Here is a 26,435-nt window from a genome sequence, read left to right on the forward strand (position 1 = left end):
GTACTGCCCACCCACCACCCAAGCACCTTTCCTACTTCCAGAGCACCAGACCCAGGTATCTGTACCCCAGGGAGCTGACTGGATCATTCTTTGAAAAAACTGGCTTCAGAGAAAAGACCTCCAGATACTTCCTCAAAGAAAAGACTGCATGTGTCCTTGTGCCAGTATCCCATAATGATACCCACCAAACTGCACACACATGCAAAGAGCACAGACACCCAGCCCTCCTACCCCTGCCCTCCAGACAGTTGAGGGAAGCTTCCAACAAATAAACTAAATGTAAATTTGGGCCTTTGCTTCATTAATGGCAACAAAGTGCTCTATTTGCAAGCATAACAGCTGGGGGGCGGGGTGGGGGAGTGGAGATCTTCCAACATGAAAAGGAGCAGCCAAATCAACCAGCCCAAGAAAGGAAACAAGAAATAGAGACAATGCAGGAAACAGAAAAAAACTATATCCTCAGGAAGAGGAGATAAGAACAGGATGCTCTGAGAAGGAAACCAAGATCAAGACCTTCTGACTATTAAGGTTTTTTACAAAAGTAAAATATCCAATGGAAGTGATGGAATATAAAATCGAGGTATTCTTCCAGAAAGTAGAACAAAATACACAATTAGAAAGTGGAACAGAGAAAAATCTAGAAGGTTGATCCAGGGTGTCCAACATCAACTATTAGGAATTTCTGAAAGAGGGAAAAGAGTAAAAGGAAGAAAAATGAGATTTTGCCTCCCATGCCATAAAAAGAATAATGAAACAAATTTTCCAGAGCTGAAGATATGAGTGTCCAGGTTGAAAGAACCCCCCACAGCTGATACAAAAAGACCCCCTCCAAGGCTCAGCATCATGAAATCCCCAAATGCGGCCAGAACTGTATTGATTCACGCTGGCCTTAGCCAGGAGTACAGGGGAAGGGAAGGCGTGGCTAGTGCCTGATGGAGAAGATGTTGGGGAATGGTGGCCCCAGAGACTTAGAGTGGAGACGGACTGATGTTCCCGAGAACTCTAGTGGAGAGTCTTGGTGAGGAGCTGCTGGTATGAAACGGGGAGGTTTCAGTGAGACCAATCAGCGCACTCATGTGCTCTTCTCTGGCCACAGTCAAGCCTAGTTAATGCCCTGAAGGACTATAAAACCATAAACCATGGGGTTGTATCTCTACTTGCCAAAAACCTACAAGTTAGCATGTAGCTTCCCTCACTACATACAGCCATACATTGTAAATAGTCAAAGATGTATTCCCCCTAGATGACATAATAGTCCTAGGGTGGGCTTCTAAAACAATACTCCAGTGAGAAATGAATGACAAGCTGGCCTCTGTTTGCTCTGATTCCAAGTTTGATGATTTTTCTGAATACTTCCCGACAAAGCTAAGCTCAAAGTCTCAGTGACCTGGCAAGGCAATCTGAATGACTGAAGCAGACCCATTTCAGATGGCACTCAGACCCAGTGTCAAGAGATAACATGCAGAGGTGGGGGTTGGGGGCGAATTGAGGAGCATACACCCTTTGTAAAAGTGTGGTTCCTCCTCAGCAGCCGGGACCATTGCTATGGATTTACATACTATCCATTCTCTTGTCACTGACTTCCAGATTTTTATACCCAGCTCCACATTCACAGGGCCATGTGCCCACTTAACATCTCCACTTGCCATCAGGTTTGATATGTCTGAAACAGAGCCCCCAAAATCTGTTTTTCTCCTCATCTCCTAACTTCCAAATGGCTCTACTACCCTCCTGGTTGCTCAAGCCAAGAGCCAAATGTTACTTCTTCATTCTTGTGCATTAAAAAGTCTGGATAGATTTGAAATGATATTCATGATCTACTGTATGTGAAAAGCAAGCAGTAGATCAGTATGTCCTGAGTCTTTTAAACAAAAATAAATACATTACACATAATAAGTTACATAGGACTATGCAGAAGCAAACACATACTATTAATGGTGACTTCCTCCAAGGAGTGGGGCTCAACAAGACAGGACATGAAGACTTGCATTTTCTACTTTATATTCTTACGATTGAATATTTTACAACCAGTTTTTATTTCTTGTTTTGATATGGAGCCATTTAAAAATAAAACATATCCATATAATGAAACACTATGCAGCTATTAAATTTGTGGGAGAATAATAAATGACATTGAAAGATGTTAGTAACATCTAGGTGTAAAAGCTGGTAACAGAATTGTATGTCTAGGATGATTCTAGTTAAGTTTTTAAAAATCTATTTGTAAAAAAAACATGTCTGATTAGGAGACAGTCCAGTGTAGGTTAAGAGCCTGAGCTTGGGCCTGAGGGTTATCTAAGTTTCAGTCTTAATGGCCGTTGATTAGACAAATGATCTTACTTAAATTGGGAATATCCTCTGTCTCACATTTCCTTGACTGTGAAGTGGGGATAATGGTATCCATACCATAGAGAGGTCTTCTGTAAGAATTTGCTGAAATAGTGCTTGTAACCCTGTACTTAGCACAGTTACTAAGCATATCTGGGAGCAATAATAATTACTCTACTAAAGTCTTAGAGTAATAGCAGTAACTATGATTAAGGATATGTACCAAGGTGTTAACCTAGGGATGATGAGGTAGTAATTGACTTATTTCCCCCCCACTCCATGCTTATTAGTATTTTCTAAGATTTTTCTGAACAAAAGTTTTTTGCTTTTGTAGTAACACATTTGGAACACAAAGAATATCTCAAGCCAATAACCAACACCAACCTTAGGAGTAAGCCAAAAGAGACCTTCCCAATAAGATAAGAAACAAACTCGGATGCAGGACTACCACATTTCGATGTAAAAACACAGGAAGAAACTAATTATAACTATTGGGGGAGAGAAGGCAAAAGATAGAGTCATCTTAGAATTTCCCCAGAAGTCAGTCAAAAAAATGGTTCTGCATCAAAGGGTAATAAAATGGCTGAATGCACAATAAATACACAAAATCGAATCTGCTTTCCAGACACCAGTTGGTGCCTGTTAATGGAGTGGGCCTGTGGCTACCAGGAGAGGCAGGTGGACAGGGGACAACCCAGTGAGCTGAACACACAGTCTGGATGGTGACGAGACCTCTGGCCAGGGCAAGAGCCTGTCTGAAAGCATGTTCCACAGCTCACCAGAACCCCAATCTTAATAACTAACGAACAGTACAATTATACTGGATGTTTGCTGAATTTGTATTTAAACATTCATGTATGCAATGTAAATGGTTACAATTTACAGCTATTTTTGTGACTCTCTTTGGCATTTCTTTATTTTTATGTACCCTTAAAACATCCAGAAAAAAAAATTAGCCTAGGATATCTCACCCTCTGAGAGGCCCAGCCAGTCAGAAACACGAACAGTCCCTTTCCCCAAGGATGGTGGTCTGACATTGGCCATGACCTCTCTGCCAACCAGCAACTGGTACAGTGACCGTAAGAGGGCCGGAGGCCCCACTCATCTGGGGCACAGGGCCCCTGGAGGGCCTACACTTGGTGGTGCCCACACTTTGCTGGTGCATGAAGTTTGGCTTTCTGCCCATTAAGGAAACCAGCAAATGGCAGGAAGATCGAAGCTGCAGTTGGAGGGGGGACTCCCCCTGCACTTCTGATTCAGGTCTCTGGAGAGTCTCTGGAATACCCTTCTTTTAAAATGCTCCTAGATTTTTCCATGAATCTTGAAAGAAACAAATGCTTGTGCCAAAGGATAGGTTTCATTTTTTAATGGCAAAGCCATGACTTTCACAAGAATATAAAATGAACACATGTTTAGCATTTTTTAACTCAATAAACGAGGAGACCATTCAGTAGTTACAACAAATTCAAAGGAGAATTCAAAGAGCCCTACTTACATAGGCAATCACAAATACTGAAAAAAATTTATAAACAGATGCAAAACTAGTGTATCCACAGGGCAATAATCAAGTGCATTCCACTGGACACGGTTTATTTGCATTTCTATTGGGGAAGAGTCACATGCCTTATGATTAGTTTTTCACGATTGATGGAGCTGAAAAGTAGCTCAAGGCCATGAAAAACAGGTAATGGATCCAGGAAACCCAGTAAATTTTTTATCCTATTTTGAAGTCTTTCACAATTGGTCTTGACACCTGTTTAACAAAACAAACAAACCGGAAACATAAAATTAAACGGATTCCTTCATTCATACATCCCTCTCTCTATAGAGTATCTTTTATTAACAGGTTATAAACACTTTTATTAACAGTTTCTGACACTTCATTCCTGAACATACAAGCTAATATTTTCGAGAAAAAAATAGAATCATACGATATACTAATTGACTGTTTTTCACTTGGCAGTATATCATGGATACCATTTCATGACAAAGAACACTTTTTTTAACTGTTCTTTTAGTTACTTCTCTTTAATTATTATACTTGCATATAGTCTAAAACTTCAAGCCTTGGTATCTGTGGCTTTTTTAAAATTATTTTTCGATTAGGAAAGAATTTTAGACTTAAAGCAAATTTGCTACAGTCAGTACGAAGAATACCCATATGTCTTCAAGATTCTCCATTCTAACATCCTCCATTCTAACACTGTTGTCCACTTGCTTTATCATTTGCACTCCCCCTTTCAATCTCTGTGCACACACGCACGCACACACACAAAAAACTTTTTTCCCTGAACTCCTTAAAGATAAGTTACATATGCCACAGTCCTTTACCTCTAAATATGTATATTTACTAAGATTGGAGGTAGTCTCTTCCATAATCACAGTACAGTTGTTAACCTTAGTCAATTTGACATTGGCACATACTTTTCGCTAGTAACATTCAACTTCCAATTTTCTCAGTTGAACCCATAATGTCCTTTTATAATATTTTTTTCCCCTCCAGCATGGGACGCAGTCTGGGGTCAGAGATTGCATTTAGTTGTCATGTCATGTCTCTTTGCCTCTTTAAATCTAAAAGATTTCTACGGCTTTGCTTTTATAGCACTGACATTTTGAAAGAATACAACCAACTATTCCCCCTTCTTTTTTTTTTTTAATAGAAATATAACTTTGCATTTGTGTGATGTTTCCTTGTGGCTGGTTACTGGTTATTAATTCTTGGCTAAAATACAGCAGAGAGCATATTGTGTCCTTAGCATGGGAAGGCACACATTCCCATCTGTCCCTTACTGGTGACAAAATTGGTTAATTTTGATCACCTGATCAAGGCGTGGCCCAATCTCTCCATTGTGTAATTTTTTTTTTTTCTTGCTTGCAGCTAATAAGCAATCTATACGGAGACATCTTGCAAATATCCTTCTCCTCATCAAAATATCCCCTTTGGTTTAGCGGCCACTAATGGTCCTTGATAGATCCAGTCTTTACTGGGATGGTTGCAAAAGATGGTTTTCCAATTCTAGCACCTCTTACAGGTTACCAGTTGACTCTCCTAATTTTACTGTCAGCAAAGGTCTTACCTTCTCCCCACGTGTTTGTGTACCTACTTATTATCAGTATGGACTCCTAATATCCTATACTTAGGGATTCATAATTCATTACTCAATTGTTTTGGTGCTCAAACAGTCCCAGATTTGCCCACAGGGAGCCCCTTCAAGCTGGTGCCCATATGCTAGTGATGCTCCCAATGTTGTTTTCAAACATTTCCTTACTTTCTGGCATCATAAGGTGACCGAGGCTCACCTTGTACCTACCCTGCCCCAGCTATGGAATGAGTCATTTCTCTGAGGAGCACTGGGGAATGGATTTACAGATTTGAGAGCTACTAGCATGTCCTTTCTTTTTGACCTTTTCAACAGACAGAGCTAGGAAATCAATGTGTGTATATATATCCATATGCCCACTATATATATATATATATCCATACACATAAACATACATGTAAGCACACATATGAACATACATGCACATGATTTAGAAATCATGAGTTTGCATTGATACCTCCAATTCCATGGACTCCAAAGTTGAACAAGCATCCCGTGTGGCTCCAGCAGTAGGCAAGGCAGGAAGCCCAGGCAGGCCAATCAGAGAAGAGGAAACAATGGGAAGGAGGGACCACTGCCCCTCTTTGGAGGGGGATGTGGGCACAGACTGAATGGAGGAAATGGATGAGCATGCCAACCTTGAGTGTGAGTTCTCGGGGAGATTCCGTCTCAGACTGTCATCTCCAGAGGCCGCAGTGGGTCTGGCTCTGCTCCCCGTGGTACATCAAGCCTCAGCCAGTTGGGGCCACCGAAGCCTCACACGAGGTCCTGGATGAATGCTGAAGTAACTCAGACAGTGTTCATCAGCCACCAGGAGGGTGCTGCTGGGACACGGGAGCAACCTGAAAACAGAACGGGGGCCGTAAAGAACGTCACTGCAAAGAGCGGAAAAACAGAACGCCGTGTGATTCAAAGTCAAAGTCATGATCCATCTGAGAACATCAGCAAGAAGAACTGATTATTCAGGAATATTGCAAAAGACAAATATTGGAAATTTGAAGAATTAAACCGTTATCTCAGCAGAAAAACAGGCAAAGGATATGAAATGGCAAGTTGTAAAGAAGGAATATAAATGGATAAGAAATAAGTGAGAATATGCTTGTCTACACTGATAACTCAGGAGAAGCAAATGAGTATAACAATGAAATATGTTTTTTGGGTTTTTTTTTTGTCCAGCAGTGTTTAGATAATAGAAACAAAAAAGTGATCAACATAGGTAGAGGAAAGTATTTAAGATGTAGTAAAGAAAATACAGGTGCTGGGATTCCTCGGCTGCAGCGTGAGTCACATCACATGGTCAATGTGGATTTACTTGTTTTCTTTGTTATTAGGTTCTGGGGTCTGAGTCTATTCTACTTTGTACACTGAGCACCTAATATAATTCTTGACACATAGTAGGTTCAAAAAAAGAAAGGCTGTATTTCTTGACCATAGAGCAATAGAAGTAGGAATGAAACAAATGTTTATGGTGATGTACAGCATAGGGAATATAGTCAATAATATTGTAACAACTTTGGTGACATATGGTGACTAGACATCACAGGGACCATTTTGTAATGTATGAAAATATCAAATCACCACGATGTATGCCTGAAACTTAGGATACTGCATGTCAATTACACTTCAATAATAAAAAGTTTAGCTGCCACTTGGAAATAGATAATGCACATGGAAGTGTGTGTGACTGTACACGTGTGTATGAGTATGTGTGAGATGTGTGTGTTGTGTATGTGTGAGTATCTGATGTATTTGCCGTGAGGGATGTGACATGTGTCGGTGTAACTTACACACTGGGATGGGAGTTTCTGGGACCGTGTCTGTCCAGGTGTTGCTCCTACATTAGTGACCGTATGGGTCCCATTTTAGTTTGTGCAGCGCTGCGGTCAGTGTGTGTGGCACATGTTGAAAGCAGAAGCCCAGGCCTGAGGGCTCCCTGTCGGTGCGGCAGGGGCAGACGCGCCATGTGGTTGCCCGGGGGTGGGGGCTGCAGGGCTGAGTCGCTGGCTGGCCTGGCCACAGGTCTTGCTGCAGTAGAAGGCCAGGGCCACAGGATGCAGGGGTAAGGACAGGGAACAGGGAGATGCAGGGCAGAAGGCGGGGGCAGGACGGCTTGATGCCTTGAGACCATCTCTCTGCAAGTAGCTCCAAGCTCAGCCCCCGACACCCTGTAGCTGCCCCCCACAGCCTCCCTTTCTTGTCATCCCCTCTTATTTCAAAGCTGCGAGCAGGGAGTGAGTTCAGGATCCTCCCACTCCTGTTTCCCTGGTGAAGGTTTGGAAAAATGGTCCTGGCAAGAAGGGGGGGGCAACATGTTCATTATAGGAAATAAGCAGCAGGATCGCGTCCTAATAAATCAGCACAGATTTCCGAGCAGCACGGGGTCTCGCGGGCTCCACGGGCCGTGGAATTCAATATGATATGCTTCAGCCTGTCAGCTAATGCACTGCCGCTGGAGGCCACGTGGTCCAGCCTTCCTGGGGACATTAAATGATGCTGAAAAGTGGCCCAGATTTATTTACTGGGACGGTGCATGTTCCCGCCTGGAGGTGTGTGGGAAGATGACAAGTCATGAAAGCAGGTATCTGAGCAGTGGGAGGAGACGGGGTTTTCAGTCTGCCCCAGGGCCTGGGCAGGCAGCCAGTGGCCTGCCTCCTGGGCCTGTTGTTAGGGGTGCCCCACCCCGGGGTCCTCACCAGCTCTCCCAGGTGACACCCTACCCCACCACTTAGAGTGTCAGTTTCCCCATCTGTTAAATGCATTCATTCATTCATTATTTCCTCCCATCCACCCTTCATTCATTCATTCATTTATTCGTTCCCAGAACATTCCATCTACTCTGTACTGAGCCATGTGCTGTCAACAGGATGGACAAGGTGCTGCCCCCATGGGGGGAGGTGACTTGTCAATATAATAACTGCCATGAGAGGTGCCATTGGCTTTGCCCCCGACAAGCCTCTTGAGTCTGAGCCCTTTATCTCCAGAGCCAGCACCAGGTTACGGCTGTCATCCCCTCTTGGCCAGCCTCTCCATGCCCATCCATACCCGGAGTCCATCCTCCAAATTCTAAGCTTGGTTATCTTTCAAAACACAACACCAGCCCTATTGTCCTCTGACCATGCTCTATGGCAAGGGGGATATTTTCAACGTGGCCCACGCTGCCTGGGGCCTGGTGCTCTCCTGCCAGCCCCCCGCCGCACCTGCCCTCCTCACTCCCACTTCCCCACAGGGACCCTGTGCACAGTCATCCCTCTGACCGTCAGCTGCAGGCGGGCAAGGCAGCCACTGGTTTTGCTCACGCTGCCTCACCAGGGCTTGGCATGGTGCTGGCACATTGCTCAGCAGTTACTGAGGGCAGGAGGAGGAAGGGGAGTGGGGAGACCTGGGCCCTGCTGGCTGAGTGGGTGTTCACTAGGCAGAGGCGCTGGGAGAGCTCAGATCCCCAAGATGTGGGGTGCGGGGAGGCCGAGGGCCATGGGCCAGGCAGGGCCTTGCTCCTCAGGCAGCTGGGAGGGCCACTACCCGACTACATTTCTAAGTGTCCCCAGGATGCAGAGGAAGGCCTGATGCAGACCTGGGAGGTGGGTGGGGCAGCAGGAGACTCTTTGGGTGCCCAGGCCTGGCAGCTGCAGGGATGGAGAGCAGGGGGCACACTCCCCATCTCAGGAGGGATCAGCAGGGAGGCCCAGCCCGGATGGGGCAGGAAGCAGGTCTCTGGGGCTTGGGGTCTGGATGGCAGAGGTGTGTGCGCCTCCCGTGTCCTCCTGTGAGGCCCTTTGGGCAAATTAGGAGACAGAGGAGGACCTGCTCCCTGAAAGGGCCTTAATTTACTTTCTGAAAAGAGCAACAGACCGACTAAATAAAAAGGCCTTCACTGCCGACTCACAGGGCAGACTATAATTACCTGAGAAGAACTGGTCTGCCGCATTTTTTTTTAATTTCCATTTTGCAAAGTGTTTAGTGGATATTTATACAAAAGAACAGCCTATTGGGTAACTTCAAAATTTTACACTCAGCTGAGGAGGTTTTGGGTCTTCACTCCTGCCTCCCACAACTCACTGGTTTTCCTCTCAGAAGGCTGCCCTCATTCATTCATTCATTCTGCACACATTTCCTGAGCACCTCCTCACAGTGGGGCCCTGGCTGGGGCTGGGATCTAGACATGAATGAGCACAACTCTGCCCCAGAGAGCGTCACCTTGAGGCGGGTTAAAGAGATACACGAAGGGAATGGCAAAAATAGGGTGGGTCCTGAGATCAAGTTTCCCAGAGAGAGGCAGCCGCGCAGCAGGTTTTCCCGGATGTTCACCGCTAGGGGGCGCCTCTGAGACTCCTCTATGGGTGTCATTGCCCCTGGGCAGCACCCCGGAGGCCCTGTGGCGGGGGCTGGGGGAAAGGTGGGCCCCAAGAGGGGGACCCCCACAACCAAGGGAAGGGTTTGAGCAGGATCTGGGTGGCGGGAAGCTGTATTATATGGTTAGGTAGGAGGTTGACATGATCAGATTGGCATTTCAGAAAGGCCACTCTGGCAGCCGGTGGAGAACGTGTTGGAGGCAGAAAGACAGTTGGCTGCCGAAAAATGGCCCATGTAGAACACATATTTTGCAAAAATATGACAAAAGGCTAATTCTTTTCATCTGCAAAGACATGCTATAAATCAACAAGAAAAAGACCAGTAGAAAAATGGGCAAAGAACATGAAAAGCCAGTTCATAGAAAAGGAAATACTAATGACTTTTAAACACATAAAAAAGTCTCAACCTCATTCCTAATGCGAGAAACCAAAGTGAAATCTGCAATCAGACGATGCCCTGTCTTTTATCACCAATTGCCAAAGGTTAGCACTTTGACAGCGTGCTGGGTTGGGGAGGGCGTAGCGTCTGGCCCTCTCATGCATTTGTTTGTGGGACCGAAAATTGGTGCAGCCTCTTGGGAGGGCAATTTGGCAAGATTGATTGCAATTTAAAACGCACATATCATTTGACCTAGTAATTCAACTTCTAGGATACACTCGTACGTGTAAATAAAGATGCGTGTACAAGAACAGTCCCTTGATGTAGGAACAGAAAACTGAAAACAGTCTAAAGGCATCACGTGGGGACCAGTTAAGTAAACTGTTCTAAGTAATGATAGTGCATCATGTGATGGATGCCATGATGCCATTAAAAAACTGAGGCCGGCCTCCATGTACCTACTTTGGGTCAGTCTCCAAGAAACCATGTTAGCTGAAAAAGCAGAGTATAAAACAGCGGAAAAGGAGTATACACACATACATATGAATTCTTACAACACAGACTGTCTTTGAAAGGACACACAAAACCCTGAAACAATAGCTGCCTCTGGGGACAGACTGGAGAATTGGGGGGCAGGAGTGGAAGGGAAATTACTTGTCATTGTATATTTTCTTGCGCTGTTTTTGTTTTAGCCATACATACATGCATTAATGCCATATGTGCATTTACGTATGTACGTGTATATATCTATCTCCACTGTAAATTTTTTTTAAATGGTAACAACAAGGAGCCCAGATGGTTGAGTGTGTTTCCCATGCAGTGAGGTCTCATTTTACCCAGCATCCTTGGGAAATGAATTTCCATGAAAGTAAAATCTCCAGATATTTTATAAGAATCAAAACTCTTTAAAAGCTTTTATTTTTTTCAAGGAAACCTATGGGATATGTATAATATTCTTCCATATTTTATCAAGTAAAGAATGTGGAATGTGCATGAGCATTTCCAGAAGCAAAGGGCTCTCTGACGGGCACCAAAGGCCCCTCTTGGCTGTAACAGGCTTTTGCCCCTTCCTTTCCCGCCAGGTGCCACCTCACGCACAGCAGGTGAGCGTTGTTTCTGGACCCTGCTGTGGGGAGCGGGGTCCAGGGCTTTAAGGCAGGCATTGGAGACATCCTGACACTGAGATATCTGACCTGTAATCATGTGGGCAGCTTGCACCCTCTCCCTGCTGTGCCATCTCAGGGCCTCTATGCTGCTGGCCGCAGGGGCTGGGGAAGGGCAGCCTCCTGTGGCCTTAGGCAAGGCGTGAGCTTCCCAAACCTTGGTCTCCTTGGCTGTAAAGGCGGAGTGATGCCACCAGGCTCATCACAATGGCTGGGGTGACTCTAGTGCCTGGGACCCAGCCAGACCCCCACACGGTCACAGCCGTTTTCACCAGGCACACTGCCTGGCACATTCTGGCCAGACACGGAGGCTGCCTCGGTGATCAGGATGTGGCCCCTCTCTGTCCCCCTCCACTGTCACTTTGCTGCCCAGCTGAGCAATTCCCAAGGCTGCCCTGCTCTGTAAACCCTCCTGGGTGGGGGCAGCCTGCAGGAAGCAGGGGCCAATGCGGCCTTTCCTCAAGGATTTTATTAGAGAAACGTTTGCTGACATGGTGCAATTCAAGGCCTCCCCCAGAGCCTCCGCTTCCACAGGCTCTGGGCAGGACTCCACTGAGCCTCGGCAGGACCCGCAGCCCTTTGAGGGGAGCCCAGCCCAGCTCCATGAGGCCAGGCAGCCGGAAGCGGCTTTGGCATTTACCAACAGTGCCCCCTCTGGGAAGTCGCTTCATCTCAGTTTTGAACCTCCATTTCCTCACTGTAAAAGGTCATTTCCTGACCCTGTTTCTCAGATGAAATGAAGTAACACACATGACGTGCCTGACAGGCCATCGTGCGGGCTCAGTGAATGTGCACTGACGATGTGGTTTGCGTTTCCCCAGCCCCGGGGCCCTGTGCTAATTGTCACACCACTGCCACCAGCTACAGGAGGAGCCCTGCTACCATCTGGTTCACGGCACCCGGGCTGTTTTGTGCAGGGCCTACCTCCTCAGCAGGCCTGTTTGCAGGGGCAGCTGGAGCCGGCTTGGCCAGGGCCCCCTCTCTCTAGGCTTCACTGAGTGAATGCTCTGCTCCTGCCTGGGAAGAGCAGACTGTCTGTCTGGGATCCTCGGCCGTTCTTGGCTGGCCTCCACCCGCCTCCAGGGGGAACTTCAGCGGTGACCTGCTTTAAACTTGGTTTTCCAGGTGGTAGGGAAGCTCCCCAAGGCGCTTGGAGCCCGCTGCATCCAGGCTACAGAGCCTAGGAGGGGATTTCTTGGTACAAGATCCCCAGCACCACTGTGGCCCCAGAGTCAGGAAATCCACGTGCCCTCCATCATGCTGTGCGTCTCAAATGGAGAGAAAGTGATGGGTGGGGGTGCTCTGTGCAGCTGCAAGACAAAATGGGCTTGAGGACACAAGGGGCCTCCTGCCCGGCCTTCCAGGGGCCCCCCGGGTCAGGGACATCAAGGTGCACACAAGTGTTCCCTGGCCCCGGTCTTGTTCCAGCATCTTGAGACGTGTGCCTTTCTCAACAGCGAAAACTGGACATTTTCTTGGAGCAGCAATTTCATTTGAAGATTGAGGGAGAGAAAAACACTTTTACATTTAAACAAATGTGAATTGTGGTGAAGATGATACTGTGAGCTCACCAGGTCCACTTCATGTGTTCCTACTGGGTGTAGAGGAGGACCACTTCCCTGCATCCTGTGCGATTAGGCTGGGGGCCTGAGGCCACGTTCTGGCCAAGGACACGTGGGCAGAAGTGAGGTCAGTGCTCCCTGAGCAACCACCCTGCAGTCTTCCCGCCTTCCCTCCCCCTGCAGGCGACTGAGAAGCTGTCGTTGAGAGGAAAGAGCCAGCCTGGATCCTGCGTGGAGAGCCAACCCGTGGCCCACGTAAGATTTGTACAAGGGAGAAATAGACCTCCGATGCCTGAAACCACAAGGATCTGGGGGTCAGTTGTGTCTCAGCTTCGCCTAGCTTATTCCGGTGAAATGATGGACATAATATGGAGCAGAAAGCAATGTTTATGGGACTTTTAAAGCTAAAACATGAGACTTCGTATTAGCGGCTGATTGTAACTGGCCTCTTTGGGCCACACTGGCAGATTTCTGACCTGCAGAAGTCTGGGCTGTATTTCACCCCAATACAACCAGTGATAAACCCAGTGACCCACCAGGGCCACAGTGCTGGCTCCAGAAAGAGCTCAAAGCAGATCTATTTAAGCAACCAGTGAGGGGCTGCTGAGGCGGTTTGTTTCAGCAGATTCCATGGCAAAGGTCTGGTGAGGACAGTGAGGAAGGAGCCCAGCACCAGCCTTTGAGGGGCCCCCAAACCATTCTATGGTGAGTGAGAGAAGGCAGTCCAATCTGGGGGCACCAAACACCTCCCTTGGGCCCTGGGGTGAACCAGCCCAAGGTTGATGCACATGCCTTCCCGGTGCCCAAGTGGCTAGGGCAGTGGCGGGAGTCACGGCTGGGCTCAGGTGTCGTGACTGAACAAATGACGTCTCCCAGGGCCCCAGCTGTGTCACAGGTGGGATATTAGAGCGATGATGACGGCATTTGGAGCTTTTTCCTCACCCGCAACCTCAACATATAAAACAGCTACAGCCTGACCTGCTCTGCAGACCTCAGTTTAAGCGCCCTGAACTGGAGGCTCCCTGGGCTGGCACTGCCTTCTGCCCTTCAGCTTCCCTCTGAAGGAGGAAGAGGCATTAACTTTCATCTCTAACCTGCTGGCCATGTGGGGTAAGGTCCTTCCCCTCTCTGGGCTTCCCTTGCCTTATGTGTAAAGTAGACAGGTTGGAATGCAGGACTGTGAATAAAGCCTTGTAACAAAGCCCATCACACATCAGAGATAAAGCTGGAGCCCTCGGGTTAGAGATGGAGGTGGGGTCTGGGCCCTGGTGGGCAGCACCAAATGGCCAGGGCGCCTGGCGGAGGCAGCTGTGTGGGAAGGCCCCTGTGGCCCCCACGGCCCCTGCTCACTCCCCCAAAGACGTGCCTGGCCCAGTTGCCGAGGCCAAGGCAGGTGTGACCTCGCAGGCTGCTGGACGGCCTCCCTGCCTGGCTGCGCGGGCAAACCTGGCTTTCTTCGGTGGGGACGGGGGGGACAGCTGTAGCACGCCGCAGAGCCTTGACCTGCAGACACGGGAGATGAGGACCAAGGGGCTGGCACGGACTACAAGCACAATCTGACTGCTTCAGAAAATGGAGAACCTGAGGGGCTCAAAGAACAAAGGTGTCACCGGGGTGACGGCTGCTGAGTGGCCCGGTCACCGCGGAGGGGCCGTGTGGGATGCCGTGCCACTGGGTGCTGCTGATTTCCAGGGGCAGCAAGGCTGCTCTAACTCACAGCCCCCTGCTTTTCCCTTTCCACTGGGTGGTTCAGAGTCTAGAAATACCCGAGCAGACACAGGCTTCTCCTGAGGGGCCAGGGGCAAGGCGGTGCCAGGAGGGCTCAGGCCACTGGTGCATGGATGGAGGGAGCACCAAGCGTGTCCGTAGCACGGGAATTGCCTCTTTTGTGCAGTCCCAGTGGCTCAGTTCTCAGGGGGTTGCCATGAGGCTCTCCGTGGGGGATAGCCTGCTGTGCACACCCGCTCGGCCTGGAGCTGCCCATGGTGGCTGCCGCACATGAAGCTGGAAGCCACCATCCTCTCTCCCGGGGCAGGTGTCCCTGCCGCAGACACTCTGACGGTAGCCTAACTAGGGACACATCACTGCCTCTCTACGGGAGCCTGTCCCCAGCAGATCAAGGGTTGGGGAATTTTCCGAGCCTCTCTCCTCCACCTCCCCCAGGATCTCACAATTTCCTTAAGACAGTATTTAGCTTCCTAGGCAAGCATTAACCATTAGGGAAGAAAAAAAATGAAAGGAGCCCCTTTCTTACCAGCTGACCCCAAATCAAGCAGCATTGTCCACTCTGGTGGATTTGCTGTGGAAAATGATCACCCAGAAGAACTCGTCAATGCTTCGCAGCTGTTTATACAATGAGCCTGTGTTTAGCAACACTCAGCTTCATTTTATTATTGCATTTTACGAAGTTACCAAGACAACTGAGGCCAAGTGACAGAACCTTGACTTTATGTGCCATGAAAATTTAATAAAGAATTTTAAAGGCTTTTAAGAGGCAGGAGCTGCAGCCTAGCAGCAGAGCCCTGCACAGAGGGAGGAGGGCTTGAGCACGAGGGACCTCCCGCGTCAGGAACGCCGAGGTGGACAGACGTGCTCTCTGGCATCTGTCTTGTTCCAGCATTTGAGACTGGACCTTTCCATAACAGACATTCATTAAGACACTTCCTGGGTGCTGAGACTCACGAGAGGCCCTTTACTTTCTTTATGACCCTGTACGGGCCAGGAAGAGGGCAGAGAGGTGATGGTCCATGGTCACGTAGTGAGAGAGCGACAGACAGGAGGAAGCAGAGCCTGGATCTTTCTGCAGCCGCTCAGGGCCTCCTCTGGGATGCTCAGCCCTTCTTTTCCTGCTGTGGTGGAGGAGGCTATGAGGCACCACACCACCAGCGCTTCCACCTCCAGCTCCCTGCCTTGCTCCTGCAGCCTGTGAGGGGCCTGGGGGGGCTGTGGTGAGGAGTAGGCAGTGGCCCCGTGGCCCCAGACTAGAGTCCTGGTCTGAGTCCGGGCAAAGGCCTTCATGCGGGAGGAAATGTTTCCCATGAGCCTCTTGGTGAGTGCGTTACCCCAGGGCTGCAAAGGGACCTTTTCACTCTGTTTTCTAAATAAGACTCAGGAGCAAATCACCAGAAATGAGAAAAACATCAGTAATTTTGCCATATTATACCAAAGCTCAATGGTGCTCTGTGTGTGTGTGTGTGTGTGTGTGTGTGTGTGTGTGTGTAAGCATTAGGTGGTATGGCTTTTCTAGTTATAGAAAATTCAGGACTTTGGTCACTAGAGATGGAGGTAATTGAATATGTTGACTGTTCTGCAAAGCTCCTTTGTCCCTGGGAACAGAAAAAAATTTGGACTTATTTTGTGTGTGAGAAATTCATATGCCATATGGGAAAATTCCTCTTACCTTCATCACACCGAATAGGAGATCGGCAGAAGATCAGTCAGGGCGAGGTGGATTTTAAGGTGATACACACTGTGGTGAGAGAGGAGGGCTGATCTCTCGGCGACTGGGAATATCATCTCCCTGACAGGTGATTTCATCACTTCTGAGCTTCAGGGGATGGTGCCTAATGCCGACCATTTCAAGCCCAATTCTCAATTTTAGGGCCAAGGACTTTAGGACATTAATCAAGAAATGGAAAAAAAATTGAGCTATTTTGGTGTAATACTCTCCCAATCACAAGGCAAATTCCAGGTGTTGGAGGAAGAGCAGAGGCCATTTTTCAGCCTCTGAACGACTTCAGGCAGGTGAGGATGAGGGGGAGGGAGGGAGGGAGTGGGGCTGAGTCTTCCGGCTTTATTTGTCTTGATGGATTACAGCATTCTAGGAACCTTTTCCTTCATCCCTTTACACTTTGTAGACCAGAAGCCAGTCTGAAGATAATGCAGTATTTGAGCAGCATTTTGGTTTACAAAACACTTCCATGTATATCCTGCTTCCCGTTTCTCAATCTGTGTTCCCAGGGATCCAGTGAGAGGACTGTCAGTCACCCCCTTTGCATGGCTGAGGGACCCAGAGCCCATAGGTGTAGGTATCTTGCAGAGCTCTCCTGGGTGCTCTGCACAAGAAAAGTAGGTTGGGCAAGCCCAGACTGGGCCCCCAGAGCTCCCAGGTACTAGCTGAGCAATCAGCCAGCCTCTCTGGGACATGGGTTTCCACATCCGTGCACTGGGCCCTGCCCCCACGGGGTTGCTGGGAGCACTGAGGCGCCATGTAGCATGGTTGCAGTGCCAAGAGAAGAACATGGACGCCTCACTGGGAGTCCTGACTCTGCCCGTCTCCGGCCACAAGGCCCTGGGCAAGCTGCCTGGCCTCCTGGACGCCAGGTCCCCATCTGTGAAGAGAGTGGTGCGAACCCTCATCCTTTGCTGGGCTGCTGGGAGGGTCAGAGGGAAGGGCTGTTGGAAAAGCATTTTGTAAACTGAGACCTTGAACAGATGTTGTTAAATTCACATGGCAAAGGGACTTGGTTCTAGAAAGGCGTGGAACACCATTCCCAATGTCTGGGCTCCTCCCCAGCTGGTCCTGCCACCCCGACGGGGTGCATTCCCTTTGGGATTATCTGCTCTAACCTAAGCAACTCCACACAAATGCGGGCGGCCGCAGAACTGCAGAGACAGGCCGGACTCCGCCTGAGGGGAGGAGCCGCCGTGAGGGCTGTGCAGCCTGGAGGGCCACGGTCTCCAAGGCTGGCCGGGATGGGCGCCAGAGGGGGCGCCGCCCAGACTCGAGCCCAGGACAAAGGTACACTGACTGAGAGACTGCCCAGGGCCAGAGGAGCCATTCCCTGCTTGGGGTCATGGGACAGCAAACGAGCCAGCTGGGATATGGAGGTGCTCAGCGACTCACCTTGGCAAAGTTTAGAAACCTATGCTTCTCAAGGGCATCCTGGGCAAATGCAACCTGCTAACTTGTGTATTATTTCAAACAGCACCTGCTGGGCCCTGCTCTGTGCTCGCTGGTGGCATGAACCCAGCACCTGCCTGACCCTGAAGGAGCTCACAGCTTGGAGGGAGTGAAGGCCGAGAAGCCGCAGGGCAAGCATGCTGGTGAGGGAACTCCCGGGTTCTTACAGATACACGGAGGGAGTGGTGGGGGATGGCTCGTTCTGTCTGGGGGACTGCAGTGGGGACACCTGAGCTGGAGCCTGAAAGCTGAGCAAGTTCCCACAGACGGAGGGAGGACGCCATCCAGGCAGACAGGACAGCAGGTGCCACAGCGGGGACCAGCACAGTCTCTTCCTGACAGGTGACAACAGACTCGAGGAACCATGGAAACACAGCATCACAGGAGGGCCGGGCCACCCCACGAGGTGGGGGTGCCAGGAGTGGACTTAGGGTGGAAGGAAGGAAGGGGCTGGGTCACGAGGGGCCATGAGTGTCGGGTGAAGGCGCTTGGGCTTTACCTGGGAGGAGATGAGGGCTGATGGACGTAGGGGCCATGTGGTCAGCTCCCTGGCTCTCCGGGCTCCTTCCAGCAACAGGGGTGCAGGACGGGCTGACGGGTGGTGAGGCAGGAGGCCGATGAAGTGCAGGCGAGAGATGATGGGGTTGGAGCGGGGGAGGGCGGACAGAGGCCCAGCGGAGAAACAAGAGGGCGCTTGCTTGGGGCATGGAGGGTCCTGTCTCCAGGAGGCCCTGCCTCTGCACGAGGGGAGGGGCCTGCTAGGAGTGGCACTTGCAAAGGACAACTGGCCTTGAACCCTGTGCGCCTGGACAAGCACCTAGTTCAGGGCCCATCTGGCAATAAGAGCAGGGGAGCCCAGCACATTCGCCAGGAGGCTGGAAGGAGGGAGCAGGCAAGGGACCAGGGTGGGAGGGGAAGGAAGCTGTCCAGGGCACCAGAAGGGGCGGCAGGCCCAGCGGAAAGGGTGGGGTGGGGCCGGTGGCCCAGCAATGCCCCCCGTACAGACAGGCTGAGCCCGATCCTCCCACTGGTCAGCCAGCCTGCTCTGGAGCACCAGGGATGCAGGGACAGGGATGGGGTGGCTGGACTGGGCAGGATCAGCAGGAGGGGGAGGAAGGGGAGGAGGGAGAGGGGGAGGAGAGGCGGGGATGGACCCTGAGCACCCTTCCAGCAATGGCTGATCCCACAGGCAAAGCACGGGGAACCCCGCAACACACGGGGCATCTCTGCGCCCAGGCTCCCGGCTCTGGATCCGTTCCTGTCTTCCAGGAAAGAGGAAATGCCTGCTTTGCTATCACTTCCATTACATGTTGCAAAATGAGCAGCCAATTACCAAAGGGGGTAAACACAGTGGGACTTCTCATTAAGCACCAAGGAGTGGGGGAAGTCTCCCATCTCTAACTCTGATAAGGGAGCCTTGAGGAAAAGGGGCCTCCTATAGAAAGGCAGCCTCGTTTCCCTAACACCATGGGGGGCAGGGTGTGGGGTATGGTGGTGCAGGGCTGCCTCAGGGGCCTCCTTCTAGACAGGGACCCTGGAAAGCCAGCAGAGGGACGTGCCTCCAGACGACCGCAAGCGGCTGGGAGAGAGTGTGCCCCTCACCCCGAGAGCTGACGTTTTCATACCACCCCAAACAGGGGGTCTGGAATTCAACCTATAGATATGTTTTTTCCCAAAAAACTTTAACGTGCTTGGTTGTCTTGGACCTGAAAATTACACTTCATTCTGGCAAGTGAATGCTTTCTGAAAACAAGGTTAGGGCTTTATTTAAAAGACTCTGTCGCTCCGAGCTGCTAAGGAGCTTGCTGAGATACTCGCTTGTCTTTCCTGCGAGATCCCTTTGCTTGGTAACAGCAGGGACTAGACAGCGGGCACGGGGTCTTCAAGTCCTTCCCACAGCAGACTGCTTGGGAACACTGACCGCCCTGGCCCAGGCCACCGGACTGTGCCAGAGTGAGCAGAGCCCTGGGGACCCCAGGCTGCCCTGGGGCAGGGAGGCCCTCCCAGGAGCCGGAGTCACACTCACTCAGGGGCCAGAAGAGATGGGGCTCAGGATCAGCTGACAGCCCGGGACCGAGGCCTGACTCTACCACGTGCCCTCCCGGGCTCCTCTTCCCGCACCTGAAACTGGGGACAGCGTTACCAAACGGCCCGAGGACACCTCTAAGGCATCCCCGGTGTGGGAGGCACTCAACGCACATCAGTTTCTCCTGCCCCTCCCACCTTAGGCCACCTGTCCGGCCTTTTACTTGGGAAAATAAAGTCATTACAACATCTTCTGCCACCAAACAGCCTGGAGTGGGCTCTGCAGGGCTTGGTTTTCCAAAATGCCACCTTTGGTGGCTTCTGAGGCATCCCCTTTCAGAGGGGGGCTGCTTGGGGACACAGATGGGTGAGACAGGGAAGGGTCTTGGGAAGGGAGAGTGCGGGGTCCCCTTCTCCTCACACCACGTCTCACACCTGCACTTCTGACATGATGCCTGCTCGCCCTGATCTTCACCTGGGTCTGACTCCCCTGCCCTGGGAAGCCCTCCTCCCACCCAGGGCATCCAGCCCATGCTGGGCCCATGGGGGCCCTCTGGCAGAGCCTGTTGTGAACCTGCTGGCCATGGGGTGAGCACCCCACCATGAGGGCTCCAAGCACAGACCACAAGACCAGAGGACTCCTGGTTTGGGGTCCAGGTCAAACAAAATCAAGTGACCTTCGAGGCTCCTGCTAGCTCTGAGACTCTAGTAGTCTTACTTATTTCCTTCTTAGTTAATTATTTCTTAATTAGTAACAAACCAAACATTGTGGCACCAGGCAAGCTAATGAAATAAATGAGGCTCATCTGTTAACTACACCCAAGCAGCACATGACTGGGATGGGGGAGTCAAGCATGCCCACTTGCTATTTCCACTTGACGTGCACAGAACGGGCAGTAGGGAATGTGCACAACGCGCTTGGCCGTAGACAGCGTTCTCAGTGGCCCTGCCAGATCCGACTCGGCTTCAGTCTGTGCTTCGTGCTCTGCAGCTCGCAGGCCCGGGATTGCTGGTCTCCCCTGCCCCAAACGCAACAGTTTTGCCCCGCTTGTTGCTTCCTGTGAGCCCAGAACAGAGATGCCATCTGTCAGGTTTTGGATGTGATATGTCCACCGCTGACTTGCAAACAGGTGGACCACCAAGAGGTACTGGGAGGAAGACGGGCAAGAATCAGCCTTTTGAAGCTCAGGTCAGCAGAACCTGGAGTCGATGAGCAGGAATCTCTGGCGGGAATTCTCCGCAGCCTGCCCCTCCTCCACAGGCAGGGAGCCCAGGGGGCTCTCCTCAGCCCCAAGGGGCTCGCTTTTCAGCCGGGAGAACAGAGTGGCTCTCAGGACAGGGTGTGCCTGGAATGGGACAGCTTGTGGGCACTGTTTGCGCAGGGGGGAGGGTTGCCCTCTGCCAGCGGGGCAGAGGGCGCGGCCTCCTGGGGAGGGCCACTGTAAGGGGCCCGGCCCCCCGACGTGCCACTCCGCCCACACATCAGACGCCTTTCATCCAGCACGGATAGGTGGTGTTCACACAGGTCGATCAGTGAGGCCACCTGCTCGTGCAGTGGCAGCATCTTGAACTTCCTCTGAGCCAGGTAAAAGCAAGCCTCTGTGAAGGCCTGCAGGCACATCCCTACGGACGAAGAGAGCAGGGTCAGGGGTGTGGGTGCCAAAGCTGCCCGGCACGCTGCCCGGGAAGGCCCGACTCCAGCCAGTAGGCTGCTTCTCCCCCACCAGTTCCATTCTGGAAACCCAACCGGGCTAACTCACAGAGGGCCTGCCGCGCACCGGGCACCAGCTGGGCCTTTACAGCCATTTGCAGATTCGTTCCCTTAAACAGTCCTATGAAGTAGGTTTAATTAACCCTGTTTCAGGAAGGAAGGAGAGGAAGCTGCGCCTCAGAGAAGCGGAGATATCTGGGCAAAGCTGTGTGCGTAGAAAGTGGTGGAGCTGAGTTTGAAACCTAGTCCGAAGCCGTATTCTTCATAAAATGTTCCAGCCCTTAACTTTTGTAGTAAAAGGCCAAGCTATTAAGACAAACCCAGCCTGGTGGCAATGCTTCCCGCCTTGGTAAGTGTTGGTTACACCGGTGTGTGCATTTGCCAAAACTCATTAAATTACACCTTGAGATTTGGGCATTCTGCTGTACGTAAATTTTACCTCAAAGAGTAAAATAACCCTGAAGTCTTTTCTCTACCCAAAATGGTATCCTGGAACACAGTAAGAGCCCCCACTACGCACCTGGAATGTTCTTCCCTTTACCTCATGAACTCCTACTCATCCTTGGGGTCTGAGCTTGAAATCACGTGCTTAGTGAAACTGTCCCTGACCCCCAGGTTAGATCTGGCCCCTGGTACAGGCTTCTTGACCTTTTCTTTGTAGCATGGAGAGCAGCTTGTTCAGTGTTTATTTGGGTGGTTCTTTGACAGTGTCCATCTTCCCTGCTGGGCTGTCAGCTTCTGCTCATCACTGTTTCCCCAGTACTCATAGGGTGCTCAGTATAGACATGCTGAATATATGAGTGAGTGAATGAATGAATGAATGAATGAGGTGGCATTAGGCACTTTACAGATATTGCCACTACTCCTCACAACACCTTTTTGAAGTCAGTGTGATTATGCCCCGCTTCACAGCGGTTGAGTAACTTCTCTGAGGTCACACAAGCCCAGACAGAGAATAGTGGCCTGGAAATTCAAACTCTGACTCCCACTCTTTTCTCTAAGTGGTGCTGCATGAAGGTTCTGAGTCTCCCAGATGAACCTTGTGATCCAAATTCACGGGATTTCCTGGGCTCCTTGGGGAAGGTGACACTAGGCAGGACCACATGCCGCACAGTATTTTAGAGGAGGCTAATCTACACCACACCTTTCAGTGGCCTCACTTCCCAGCTCAGACACGTCATTCACCTGCTTCTGTCACTGCAGACAGAAACCTGGCCTGGAATTTGTAAACATTGGATTATATATGGACCCTGGGATCTGAGAGCTCTTTGTGTGGGAAACTTGGGCAAAGAAGTTGGGTTTTTGTCTCCCTCCAAGTCCATCAAAGCTTTCTGCTCAGCTTCTCTTGACTCCAGATGCTCTGCAAGTCCCCTGCTCTGTGTGGCCCTGACAGGAAGAGTTGATAAAGAGAACAGCAACCCTGGTGTAAAACCCTCTTAATGCAAACAGAGGCTGGTGCAGGGAAATGGGGGCCGCAGTCTAAAGCAAGAGACAGACATTTCCTAATCACTGACTCTGGGCTAGGGATCTCCACGTGTGTGTGCATATGTGTGCATCATGCATGTGGGTATCTGTGTGTCACAGTCTGTGGCAGAGTCAGACACATGCACACTGGAAGAGGTCAGGATCTAAAGCCAGAGAAGCTCAGCGCAGTCCCAGCCCCCAGCTTCCCCACTGTGTGATCTAAACAGCGCTACTCAAAGTGTGGTCAGCAGACAGGTGCCAAGTCCAGGAACTATGTTTCCCTGGCCCCTGACAAGATGAGGAGCCTGAGCTGGAATGTAAATCACCCTCCCCATCAATCACATTGTTCAGTTCAGCTGGCAGGATTTTGTAGCAAGTCTTTCTCTATAAAGCAAGCAGCACATACTTATATTCTGGCTCAAGCCTCTCATCCAGGACAGTGAGGAATGGTTCGTGAACTGCAGCTTTGAGTAGCTCTGGTCTACACAACCCTTCCCAGCTTTAATGTGCATGCCTGTCACCACGATCTCATCAGAATGCAGATTCTGGGATGGGGCCTGAGACACTGCCTTCCTAACAAGCTCCTGGTGTTAGGTGCCTATGGAACACTCTGGTGCACACGCCGAGAAGCAAGGATTGAACATTTTTGTTCAACAAATACTAGTTTCCTTCCCTTAATTAAAGAGAGACTGTGATTAGAGTTGTAATGTGCAGAAAAAAATACAAGGACGTTTTTGGGGAAAAAGTCATGGCTGAGTCATTTGAAAGAAGACATTCTAACATGGGACATGGGATTGAATGTGCTATATACTTGGTTTTCTTTTTTGTTTGTCTGTTTTGCCTGATTTTCTAGAGTAAACATGTATTCAATTTTAAAACATGCAATGGAAAATTCTAGAACATGGTAAGAAGACCTGCAGGGTCAGTAATTATGAATGTTTGCTACTATTTGAATTTAGAATGATGACCATGTATTACTTTGAAGGAAAATATAATGCAAGCTTTCTGCATATATACTTGGATTTTTTAAAAGCTTAAATATCTCTATAAGGGAAAATGGAAAAAGAAATGAAGGGAAATGGACATTACTGACTCTTGCATGAGCCAGATATACCATGCCAGGTGTTCTCATCCTCACTAAACTCCCATTGTGCAGATGAGAAAACTGAGGCCCAGAGAGCTGAAATAACTTGCCCCCAGGACTCACACTGCAGTTTAAGCCCAGGCCTCATGAACTGCTGATTCCGCTCCTTATTCCTGGAAACCCCGTCTGAGCATCATAACAAGAACACTCTGAGGGTTAAGAACATAATCAAAGAGGACAGGCAGGCTTCTTTCTGATAGAAACATGTGGAATCTTCAACAAACAGGAAGCCAGGTGGGAGGGTCTAAGGGATTGGGGGGATCAGAGATGGCTTGTGGGGAAGAGGGTATTTGAGTTCAGCCTCGAAGGATGGATGGGGCTTTATGAGCAGAGATGAGCTGGGAGTGGGCTCGGCTGAGCAAGGCTGGAAGTGGGGCATGGAGCCCCGTGATAACCGGGGTGCCCTCAGCAGGACAGGATGGGCAAAGGGCCTCTGGAGAGGGCCAGAAGGTCAGAGGAAGTGAGCTGGGAGCCCCCCAAGGTGTTGGGGCAAATCGACCTGTGCCCCAAGTGGTGGTGCCCCACACCTACTACAGCCTGAGTACATTTTCCAGTCAGGGGATTTCTTTTTCTTTTTCTTTTTCTTTTCTTTTTAAATAGTGTTAGAACGCTTGTGGGGTTTATTTGCTTGTTTTGCTTTATTCTTCAACTGCAATCTTGTGAGGTGGGCGGAGGATCAGAGCCCCGCCCTCAGGCCTCCCTCACCTGAAGGGACTCACCTTAGGGGCCGCTGTCTCTTCACACCAGCAAAGCCACTGTCACTCCTGATTCTAAAATCCTTGTCTAGCATCTTCATTTTGCAGAAGTGGGGAGCAGTGAATAGGCCTCAAGTTTGCCAGCCAGTAGCTGACAGAAGCAGGACCAGACCCGGGTCTCCTGACCCAGTCGCACCCCTTACCCCAAAATAAAAAAGCAGACGGAACATTTCTCAGGCAGGACTGTCTACGCGGACTGCGGTCCCGCACACTCTGCTCACCCTTACTGTGCATGTCTGTCAGAGTCTGAAGGCGGATGAGGACTGGGGAGGGGGTCACCCCAGGCTGCGCGTCACGAGCACATGGGTCTCTGGCTCTCACAGTGGCCGTTCGAAGGGGCTGCATGTTTGAGGGTGACTAGAGATTGTCCTTGATCCTCATCTCTTCAAGGTAGCCCAGGCCGTGGTGGCCAGACCCAGGCCAGTATTCACTGAGCTTCAGTCAATTCTCCCTTTCTAAGGCCTTGGGGGGTGGGGGGAGGAGGAAGAGGAGGCGCCCCAGGAGGAGCAGCTCCCACCTGCTGGCGTTTCCAGCCTTTCCAGCTCCTCCACAGAAAGATAGTTTCCTCTGGGTCTTTCTGCCTCCTCCTTATTATTTATTATAAAATGCAGGAATGTAAATTAGTCCAACCATTGTGGAAAGCAGTATGAAAGTTCTTCAAAATAGACATGCCATTTGACCCAGGAATTCCACTCCTAGGAATTTACCCTAAGAAGGCAGCAGCCCAGTTTGAAAAAGACAGATGCACCCCTATGTTTACCGCAGCACTATTTACAATAGCCAAGAAATGGAAGGAACCTAAGTGTCCGTCAGTAGATGAATGGATAAAGAAGATGTGGTACATATACACAATGGAATATTATTCAGCCATAAGAAGAAAAGAAATCCTACCATTTGCAATAACATGGATGGAGCTGGAGGGTATTATGCTCAGTGAACTAAGCCAGGCGGAGAAAGACAAGTACCAAATGATTTCACTCATCTGTGGAGCATAAGAACAAAGGAAAACTGAAGGAACAAAACAGCAGCAGAATCACAGAACCCAAGAATGGACTAATAGTTACCAAAGGGAAAGGGACTGGGGAGGATGGGTGGGAAGGGAGGGATAAGGGGGGGGAAAGAAGAAGGGGGGCCTTACGATTAGCATGTATAATGTGGGGGGGCACGGGGAGGGCTGTGCAACACAGTGAAGACAAGTAGTGATTCTACAGCATCTTATTACGCTGATGGACAGTGGCTGTAATGGGGTTTGTTGGGGGGACTTGGCGAAGGGGGGAGCCTAGTAAACATAATGTTCTTCATGTAATTGTAGATTAATGATAACAAAATTTTTAAAAATGCAGTGAGACTCTGAGCAGAAAGCATAGTAAAGGTCACACATGTTCCCCCCTAGAACCCAAGGGCCAACCTTCCATCCCCTCTTTGTCCACAGATGATGTGTTTTCACTTAGTCATAACAACAACATGCACAGAACTTTGTACTTATTTTGCCTAAAATGATATAAACATCCATGTATGCTGCTGGGCAGCCTTCATAACATATTTTTAATG

At 50.0% G+C, this 26,435-nt stretch overlaps 1 protein-coding gene across 7 annotated transcripts in view; it reads right to left on the minus strand.

Moving 5' to 3' along the window:
- Window positions 1-3,679: 3,679 nt before the first annotated feature.
- TTLL11 (tubulin tyrosine ligase like 11) overlaps window positions 3,680-26,435 on the minus strand; it is a 227,167-nt gene continuing 204,411 nt past the window's right edge. For 4 of the 7 annotated variants that reach the window (XM_057498993.1, XM_036915441.2, XM_036915444.2 and 1 more), the window contains one exon: window positions 19,945-21,433. In XM_057498993.1, coding sequence (XP_057354976.1) covers window positions 21,141-21,433 — 293 coding nt within the window. In that variant the 3' untranslated portion in view covers window positions 19,945-21,140. Of the gene's footprint in view, window positions 4,082-5,886; window positions 6,272-19,944; window positions 21,434-26,435 lie in introns of those variants that run through there. The other 3 variants (XR_008996625.1, XR_005030802.2, XR_005030801.2) reach the window with 2 other exon arrangements.

Source organism: Manis pentadactyla, chromosome 3, assembly GCF_030020395.1.
Source record: "Manis pentadactyla isolate mManPen7 chromosome 3, mManPen7.hap1, whole genome shotgun sequence".
Classification (NCBI taxonomy): Eukaryota; Metazoa; Chordata; class Mammalia; order Pholidota; family Manidae; genus Manis; species Manis pentadactyla.